This window comes from Cricetulus griseus, chromosome 3 (assembly GCF_003668045.3).
Source record: "Cricetulus griseus strain 17A/GY chromosome 3, alternate assembly CriGri-PICRH-1.0, whole genome shotgun sequence".
Taxonomy (NCBI): Eukaryota; Metazoa; Chordata; class Mammalia; order Rodentia; family Cricetidae; genus Cricetulus; species Cricetulus griseus.
In genome coordinates, this window is record NC_048596.1 from 183,374,920 (window position 1) to 183,385,035 (window position 10,116).

General features: G+C 43.7%; 1 protein-coding gene across 1 annotated transcript; it reads right to left on the reverse strand.

Annotated features, from left to right (window-relative positions):
- Window positions 1-879: 879 nt before the first annotated feature.
- Window positions 880-10,076, reverse strand: Tmed6 (transmembrane p24 trafficking protein 6). Its single transcript, XM_027405942.2, has 4 exons — window positions 7,507-10,076; window positions 5,737-5,863; window positions 3,425-3,573; window positions 880-1,222 (listed from the first exon to the last, which is right to left on the reverse strand). Exons 1-4 carry the CDS (start codon window positions 7,717-7,719, stop codon window positions 998-1,000), a joined length of 714 nt encoding a protein of 237 aa, XP_027261743.1. The 5' UTR covers window positions 7,720-10,076; the 3' UTR covers window positions 880-997.
- Window positions 10,077-10,116: the final 40 nt, after the last annotated feature.

A 10,116-nucleotide genomic window follows, 5' to 3' on the forward strand; every position in this document is an offset into this window, starting at 1 on the left:
GGCCAGTGGGTAAGCCAGTAGAGTGGATAAGGGCATGTGCTACCAAGCCCAATGTTAAGATTCAATCCCTTGGGGCTGGAGAGATGGCTCAGTGGTTAAGAGCACTGGCTGCTCTTCCAGAGGTCCTGAGATCAATTCCCAGCAACCACATGATGGCTCACAACCATCCATTATGAGATCTGGTGCCCTCTTCTGGTGTGCAGATCTATATGGAAGCAGAATGTTGTATACATAATAAATAAAATATTTAAAAAAAAAACCCTTAAAAAAAAAGATTCAATCTCTGGGACAAAGTAGAAGGAGAGAATGCTGAACTTCACAGTCCTACACAATGGATTTAAAAGGTTTTTATTTTTTTTGGTTGTTTCGAGACAGGGTTTCTCTGTGGCTTTGGAGGCTGTCCTGGAACTCGAACTTAGAGATCTGCCTGACTCTGCCTCCAGAGAGCTGGGATCAAAAGCGTGCACCACCACTACCCAGCAGATTTAGACTTTGTTCCATTGTTTTCAACTCTTCTTCCAGAGCTTTCTAACTTATTTTGAGATAGGGCCTTGAACTAGCTGAAGCTGATTTTAATGCTTCCACCTCTGGAATGCTAGTATCTGCATGCAAAGCAGATACTCTGTCAACTGAGCTACTTCTTCAGAACCCCCTTCCAGGGTTTTCTATTAACTTCTAAGTGGAATCCGTGAAGGTTAAGGGACAGCTGTACAGAATGGTATTTCTGGCTGGGGATGGTAGTATGTGTACAGCAGTGAAGAGGCAGAGACAAATCTCTGAGGATAGCTGGGTCTATACAGCAGGTTCTAGGATAGCCAAGGCTACATATTGAAACCCTCTCTGCAAAAATTGCATTTTAGTTTTAGCACTTAATACATATTTTAGGATAATCAGCATCAGAACTCAATTTTTATTATTGCCATTTCCATTTACTGATGAACACAAATTGATTTGACTCCCCCCTCCAAAAAAAAAACTGGTTTATTAAAGCTATATATTAGCATCTTGGCCTTGTGTCAGTAGAGACGGTGAAAAGACGTTTTAAGAAATACAGCTGAAGGACCCCAGAAAGAACAATAGCAAGGCTCTGAGCTGCAGACCACCAGTTCACATAGGTGTAGTTGGACTGAAGAAGGAAAAAATCAGCCACTTTCCTCATCCTGGCAAAGTTGTAGTAGCGCCACATGTGAAAAACATTGTTCTGAACCTTTCGTGTGCTGTCCTGTGGGAAGAAGGAAAGCGGCTCTGGCTGCTGTCTGGGCCTCTCTGCACAAGGTAAGTTAACTAAGTCAACGTTATTCAAGATTCTGACATCCAACACTGCTATAGCAGTCGATAATAAAGGGTATGTTGAGTCGGGAAGTGGTGGCCTGTGCCTTTAATCTGAGCACTCGGGAGGCAGAGACAGGTAGACCTCTGTGAGTTCCAGGACAGCCAGTGCTGTTACACAGAGAAACCCTGTCTCAAAAAAACAAACAAAAAAATGGTACTTAGGCTGTATTTAAAAAGATTTGCTTGGCTAGTTTTCCAAGTTGGGAGATATGGGTGGGAGGTTGGGATGTACCTCAGTAGTCGGAAGGATTGCATAGTATCCACAAAATTCTCAGCCCCCTAACACTTAGCCTTGTACGTTTGAGGTAAACACTCTTACTGAACTACTTTTCAGATAGCCCAGGCTGGCCTTACACTGTAGCCAAGGATAACTTTAAATTCCTGATCTACCCTGTTGAGTTACAGGTATAAGCCAATATCAGTGTCAGAAATAGTTCTACAACAGTAGATTGAGATGTGTGTTCGGTGTGTCATTACCCTCCTAATTGATGCCTTCTCCCTACAGACTTTTGTCAGGCTTACAAAGAAATATCTTTGAAGATGTCTCTTGTAAGTACCAAATTTTGCCATTATAGCACAAAAGCAGTCATAAATGATGTGTAACTGGCAAATGAACATGGCTCTGTTCCAGTAAGATTTAGGTTTATAGAACAAAAGCTTTTGTGTGCCAAGGAAACAGTGATGGGAGAAGACATCTGTCTAGTCAGAGGCTTTTACCCAGAATCCAAAGGAAACTAACAAGGAGCTTTTAAGAAAATGATGACTTCCCCACATACAACTTTTTTCTGCTTGTGGTGCTGATGTTGGTACATACCTGGCAAGGGCTAGCTAGTACTGAGGTACATCTCCAGCCCCCAGCAAAGGATCTCAGTAGACATTTTCTCAATGATATACAAAATGGTCAATAAGCATATGAAGAGATGTTTAATTTTTTTTTTTTTTTGAGACAGGGTTTCTCTGTGGCTTTGGAGGCTGTCCTGGAACTTGCTCTGTAGACCAGGGTGGTCTTGAACTCACAGAGATCCGCCTGCCTCTGCCTCCTGAGTGCTAGGATTAAAGGCATGTGCTACCACCCACCCGGCTAATTTTGTTTGTTTTTTGAGACAGTCTATCTACATAGCTACAGCCATTTTGCAACTTACTCTGTAGACTAAGTTGGCTCAAACTCAGAGATCTGCCTGTTTCTATGAAACCCTGCTTTTTTTTTTAAGATTTTATTTATTATGTATACAACATTCTGTATGTATACAGAATGCTTCCATGTATACATGGTTCCATGTATATCTCACAGAAAGTTGTGAGCCACCATGTGGTTGCTGGGAATTGAACTCAGGACCTCTGGAAGAGCAGTCAGTGCTCTTAACCTCTGAGCCGTCTCTCCAGCCCCCCCCCCTTTTTTTTTTAAAAGAAAGAAAGAAAAAAAAAAAAGTAATCAAAGAGAGGCAGTTGGTGCACACCCTTAATTCCAGCACTTAGGAGGTGGAGGCAGGAAGATATCTCTGAGTTTGAGGCCAGCCTGGTCTACAGAGCAAATTCTGGGACAGCCAGAGCTGTTACATAAGATAGTGTCTTGAAATAATCAAGTAAATAATCAAGCTGGGCATGGTGACACATGCCATTAATCTCAGCACTAAAGAGACAGGTGGATTTCTGTGAGTCCAAGGCCAGCCAAGGATGCAGAGTAAGACCTTGTCTCAAACAGAAGCCATGCTTTGTAAGAGAAGCTACCACAAAGCCGTATGTATGATTCTGCTTACATTAAATTTCAAACAGAAAACCATAGAACAGTACAACAGTGATTCTGGCATTGGGAGATTCTAGAGGGAATGGGGGCAGGATGTGTGTAGTTTCTTTCAGGGACACAAGATTGTTCTGCTCTAGGCACTAGGGGTAGCTGCACAATCTTGTGAATATATATGAAAAGAGGCATGGAATAGATGGATCTGTTAGCCATTGTTTGCCCAGGCCTCGACACCAAACAATGGAGCTCCATGCTACATAATACTGAACTTACAGGTTCAGCTCCTCTTGCCTGTTTTGTTTTTATCATGAGTCATTCAGGCTATACCCCCAGGCATTCTAATCCCATTACCTCAATGGCATCCAGAGTATCATTCAGCTGTTTCCTTTGATTCTCTTTGTGATCCATTTCAGGCCCCTCATAGAAGACTCCAAAGTTGAGATACACTTGTACAGAACTGAAGCGATTCTGCTCATTTTTTAGACAAAGCTGATAAAAACCTGTGGGAATTCCTAGATCTCATTACTGTGTTTTAGGTGTCCCACCCTGTCTTTTGTTTTTTTGTGGGGTGTGTGTGTTTGTTTTTCTCGAGACAGGGTTTCTTTGTGTAGTTTTGGTGCCTATCCTGGAACTCGATCTGTAGACCAGTCTGGTCTCAAACTCACATAGATGTGTCTGCCTCTGCTCCCGAGTGCTGGGATTAAAGGTGTGCACCACCACCCAGCATCCCACCCTGTCTTAAGGTTCCCCTAGACATAGCTGTTCACCAGTTTTTTTGTTGTTTTGTTTTTTTGGAGGGGTTTGAGACAGTGTTTCTCTGTGTAGCTATGGCTCTCTGGAACTTACTCTGTAGACCAGACTGACCTCAAACTCACAGAGATCCATCTACCTCTGCCTCCCAGGTGCTAGGATTAAAGATGTGTGCCACCACTGCCCAGCTTGTTTTATTTTTTCATTTGAGGCAAGGTCTCACTATGTAGATCAGCCTGGTCTTGAACCCAAATTTTTTTTTTTTTTTTTTCCGGGGACAGGGTTTCCCTCTGTGGCTTTGGAGGCTGTCCTGGAACTAGCTCTTGTAGACCAGGCTGGTCTCAAACTCACAGAGATCTGCCTGCCTCTGCCTCCCAAGTGCTGGGATTAAAGGTGTGCGCCACCCCGCCCAGCGAACCCAAAATTCTTATACCTCAGCATCTGAAATGCTTATAGTTTGTTCCCTGGTTTCAAAATTACTACTGTAGCACCTGTTTAGGAAGTAATAGGACCATTTTTGACAAAAAGGGCACTGTTCTTAACAGTAACTTGCTAAATACTACTCATAATTACATTTTGCTAAATGATAACTCCTATACTAGATACAAAAATGCTTTCCTCTTCCAACACTAATTGTTTTTTTTGTTTTGTTTTGAGATGGGGGTCTCACTATGTAGTCATGAAGATCACTGTGATAGTTTGAATGAGAATGGCCCCATAGGCTCATATATTTAAATGCTTGGTCCCTAGTTGGGATAACTATTTGGGGAAGGATTAGAAGGTGTAGCCTTGCTGGAGGAGGTATGTCATTGTGGGTGGGGCTGTAAGGTTTCAAAAGCAATACCAGGTCTAGTCTCTACCTCTCTGCCTCATGGTTGTGGGTCAGATATAACCACTCAGCTACTGCTCCAGCACTATGCCTGCCTGTCCGATGCCTTGCTCCCCACCATGATGGTCACAGACATAACCCTCTGAAACTGTAAGTAAGCCCCCAATTAAAAGCTTTCTTTTACGAGTTGCCTTGGTCGTGAATGTTTGTCACAGCAGTGGAACTCAGACAACCAGGCTGGCCTCGATTTCAGAGATCTGCCTGCCTCTGTCTCCTGAGTGCTGGGATTACAGACCTCTGTGTGCCACCCCTGGGTATGTGTTGAAGTTGAAAGCATGGTGTATTTGCTTATTCTTTGTAGACAACAAAACTGGAGGGTGACACCTTGAACTTGAAACTAGGAAAAATTACTGGGCAGTGGTGGTGCATATCTTTAATCTCTGCACTGGAGAGGCAGAGACAGGTGAATCTATGAGTTTAAGATTAGCCTGGTCTACAAAGCAAGTTCCAGGATAGCCACCAGAGCTATACAGAGCAACTCTGTCTTGAAAAACCAACCAACCAAACAAACAAACAAAAACCTAGGAGAGGGGCTGGAGAGATGGCTCAGAGGTTAAGAGCACTGATTGCTCTTCCTGAGGTCCTGAGTTCAATTCCCAGCAACCACATGGTGGCTCACAACCATCTGTTATGAGATCTGGTGCCCTCTTCTGGTGTGCAGATATACATGGAGATAGAATGTTGTATACATAATAAATAAATAAAATCTTTAAAAAAACTAGGAGAAACTGACACATTATGGACAAAAATGTCCTAACTGGGATAATTCCCTACAAAGTGTTCTGATTTTTATTTTATTTTATTATTATTTTTGTTTTATTTTGCTTTTTGGGACAGAGTTTCTTTGTGTACCAGCCCTGGCTATATTGAAACTCTCCTTATACATCAGGCTTGCCTCGAACTCACAGAGATTGCCTCCTGCCTCTGCCTCTTAAGTGTTGTTATCAAAGGTGTGGGCCACCCTTATTTCTCAATTTCATAGAAACTTATGATCATTATCATAGTCTTGGGCATGAATACAGACCTGTCTCTTGTGTAGCGAAGTTAATCTGGCCCCGAACATCCTGGGACGTGTCAATAAGGAAACCCTGTGGAGTATGTATGGTGGCAGCAATGTGTCCATCATGTGACATTCCAAAAGTGAGCTGAACCTTCCATCACCATTCAAAAGAAAAGAAAAAAAAAAAAGTCCCTACATCATTCAGACACCAGCAACATGGTAAAACTTGACACCCCATGGCATCAGCAAAGCCAGGACTACACAGAGAAACCCTGTCTTGAAAAACAAAACAACAAAAACAAAAGTTAATTTCAGTGGAATAAGAGTAATACTGCTTGCCCGGCAGTAGTGACATTTTTAATTCCAGCACTCAGGAGGCAGAGGCAGGTAGATCTCTGTGAGTTCGAGGCCAGACTGGTCTAGAGAGCAAGTTCCAGGACAGGCTCCAAAGCTACACAGAGAAACCCTGTCTCGAAAAACAAAAACAAGTAAATTATGGCTGGGTACGACAGCACACTTTGGGAAATGCACGAATCTTGCACATTCTTACCCAGCAAGGCCCATGTATTGAGATCCTATCTCAAAAAAGTAAAAAGAAAAAGCTAACAGGTTTCTTAGATTAAAAGCAGAGAACTGGGCTACAGCTCAGTTAATAGAGCACTTGCCTGTGTGCACAAAGTCCTGGGCATGATCCCCAGTACCCCATAAACTAGGACATGCTGGTGTACACCTGTAGTCCTAGCACTTGTAAGGTGGAGGTGGGAGGATTATCAGTTCAGGGTCATCCTTGGGTGTAGCGAAAGTGTGAGGCCACCTACTTGACTGTATCCTGGGCTACATGAGACCCCGTCTCCCCTGAGAGCCTCTACAACTTAAAAAAAAAAAAAAAAGTACCTCTAACTTTAATATTAACCTCAGAATCCTTGGGTGGCATAAGCCCCTTTTAGTATATTTGTCCAAGGGATAGGTACCCTCCTAAAAGAAATACAGAGTTTAAGAACACTGGCTGCTCTTCCAAAGGTCCTGAGTTCAATTCCTAGCGACCACATGGTGGCTCACCGCCATCTATAGTGGGATCTGATGCCTTCTTCTTGCATAAAGTTGTAAGTGCAGATAGAGCACTCACACATAAAATAAATAAATCTTAAAAAAGAAAAAAGTGGGCTGGAGAGATGGCTCAGTGATTAAGAGCACTGACTGTTTCTTCTAGAGGTTCTGAGTCCAATTCCCAGCAACTACATGGTGGCTCACAACCACCTTAAATGACATCTGGTGCCCTCTGCTGGCATGCAGGCTGAAGACTATACAAAATAAATAACATCTTTAAAAAAAAAAAAGAACTGTCTGGTTGCATAGACATACTTTCAGCTGGTTATTCTCCAGTATGCTAGGATTAACAGAGGTAGGAAGTACCAACAGTGCCCCCACCCCATTGACTGAAGTGGTTTCATTTGAAATCTATTAATTGCCCTTTTCATCCAACTCTGTGCTGCATACATAACTATTTTAGAAGGTATTGGCTCTCCTGTCACCTCAAATCAGAGGACTAGTGAAGGCTGTCTCTCTCTCAGAAGTATGACTTTGTCCCTGGGATTTGAGCACACTGCTGTAGCTTCCAGTTCTAGACCCACCCATATGCTGGCTATTCATCTAACTCTCATCCAGAGTTGCCCTCTAACTGAAGGTCCATTTGATTCACAAGTGGCAACCACAGCATTATAGATAACCAGACCTTGGCTTCATAAAAAAACCTCACTCACTTTATAAAAGCTATGGCCAGAGGCCTCCACACACCTCATAGCTGAAGTAGAAGTAACCCATCTTGTCAGCAAATTGCCAGAAACATTCTGTGTCTCCTGGATGGATCACGATGGCAAAGTCATGCTGATCAGCTCCACGGAAGAGTGGCTGGTCCTCAGAGCCAATTAGGGGATCTGGCTCCTGGCTCCTAGCAGAAGTCACTAGGCTCGGAACCACCAACCCAGCCACAAGGAACAAAGTGAACATGCTGCTTTCTGTGGATTCTTCTGCAGGTGCGCTGCTCACAGCCCTGTGGAAAGGTTAGACAGCTTCTGGCTAATCATTAACCCCACAAACCACAGTTAGGACCGGTTTCAGAGCCATCATATATGTTTAGCAATACAGTTGCTGTGCCTCCCATCTTGGATCACAGACAGATTTTGCTTTTCACCTCAAGAAAGTGGCTTGCCAGATCCAGTTAATGGGTTCTAGAAAAGTACTTATCAGAAGAGAGCTTTCCATCCATTCTTTGTGCTGTTTTCTCAGTTTTCCTTCTTGTAGATTAAATATGTGGCAAGTTAATTTATAGCCAGTATGCATACTGACAAAAGCTGGCTGAGCTGAGGTTTCTCTTATATCAGATGGCTGGGTGCCACTTACTTTCTATTAAGCACCGACCGGGTCAACAGACTCTGGCCAACAGAATTTGTGCCCTAGAGCAAAGCTCAGCATATACATGCATACAAAAGCATTTTTCTCACTTTTTGGGAGTAGGGTCAGGTGCAGGGATCTCCTATGTTTATTTTATGTATACGGGTTGTGTCTGCAGGTACATCTGCACACCAGAAGAGGGCACTGGATTCCATAGGATACAGGTTGTGAGCCTCCATGTGGATTCAATTCCTGACTCCTAGGACCTCCAGGAGAGCAGCCAGTGCTCTTAACCACTGCTCTCTCCAGCCCCCAGACTAGTCTTGAACTCCAAGATCTGCCTGCCACTGAGTGCTGACATTAAAGATATTTGTCACAATGCCTAACTACCTAAAAGTTTTAATACATGAAGTACTGGCTAGTTTCATGTTAACTTGATACAAGCTATACTCATCTGAGATGAGGGAACCTCAATTGAGAAAATGTCTATAAAATCAGGCTGCAGTTCAGCCTTAGGACATTTCTTAGTGATTGATGGAGGGTCCAGTCCATTGTGAGTGGGGCCACCGGTGGACTGTTGGTCCTAGGTCCTATAAGAAAATAGGCAGAGGGGGAAAAAAGAGAAAAGCCAGCAACCAGCTCTCCTCCACAGCCTCTGCATCAGCTCCTGTGTAACCCTGGCTATTCTGGAACTCAACTCACTCACAGCAGAGAGCCTCCTGCCTTTACCTCCTGTGCTCCCACTCCCCAATGCTGGGATTAAAGGTGTGTGCCACCATCACCTCACAATGATGGTTCTTTATCCCTCTAGCACCTTAAGCACAAATAAACTCTTCTGTAAGTTGCTGCCTTGGTCATGGTGTTTTACAGCAACAGTAAAGTATCTAATGTAGTCTTTAAAAAACAACAGGGAAGTGGTATCATTTTCTTCAGTGGGTATACTCCTGAAATACTAAAAAGTAGTCATGCTGGGGGAGGAGGAAGAGGGCACAACAGCAGGCAGATGTCCAAGTTCAAAGCCAGTCTCATCTACCTAGCAAGTTCCAGGAAACAAAAACAAATAAACTCACTGTATTGGTACCTTTAAACTAAGAATTTCCTAGAATTCACTCCACTGACTCCAAGTGTTACAGGTAATAAGCAGACAGCAAGCATCTCACTACCTGGGAGGCCTGGTTGCTCTAGGGTATTCTTTTCCTTAGACAAGGTTTCTCTGTGTAGTCGTGGCTGTCCTAGAACTCACTCTGCAGATCAGGCTGGCCTCAAACTCCACCTGCCTCTGCCTCCCTAGTGCTGGGATTAAAGGCATGGGCCACCACTGCCTGGCACTCCAGGACAGTTTTTAAGGCAGGGGAACCTGGGACTACCTCATTCCATAAGGACACACTCCCTGTCAAGTCCCACTGCCAGCATAATCTTAACATCACTTATGTAACAAGCAGCATCCATAGAAAATTCTACATTTCAACAGAAAGCGAAGCATACTAAGGGTGGGCAAGAAATAGTGACTCCCATCAGGACTGGAGGGAGGTCACAACTAGCTACAGTACCAGGCACAGCACTGGGTCTCACTTCTCTGTGGCGTCCTGTGTTGGCTGGTTAAGAGGGCAGGAGTATCAAATGCCACACACAGCCAATAGGCTCTAACTCTGCACTTTTCACACTTCAATTAATTAAAGATGAAGGGCTGGAGAGATAGCTCAGCAGTTAGGAGCACAGGCTGCTCTTCCAGAGGTCCTGAGTTCAATCCCCAGCAACCACATGGTGGCTCACAACCATCTGTAATGAGATCTGATGCCCTCTTCTGCAAGCATACATGCAGACAGAATACTGTATACATAATAAATTTGAAAAAAAAAAGTTAAAGATGAAATGGAAACTTCCACACATCTCTAAACTTGCCTAGTACTCACTCAGAAGACAGGGAGTAGGGACTGTTTGGTCCCTATATAAAGTGACCCTTGGGAGAAGGGACAACTCCACAGCATGTGTGACATGGCATCTAAGGACTAC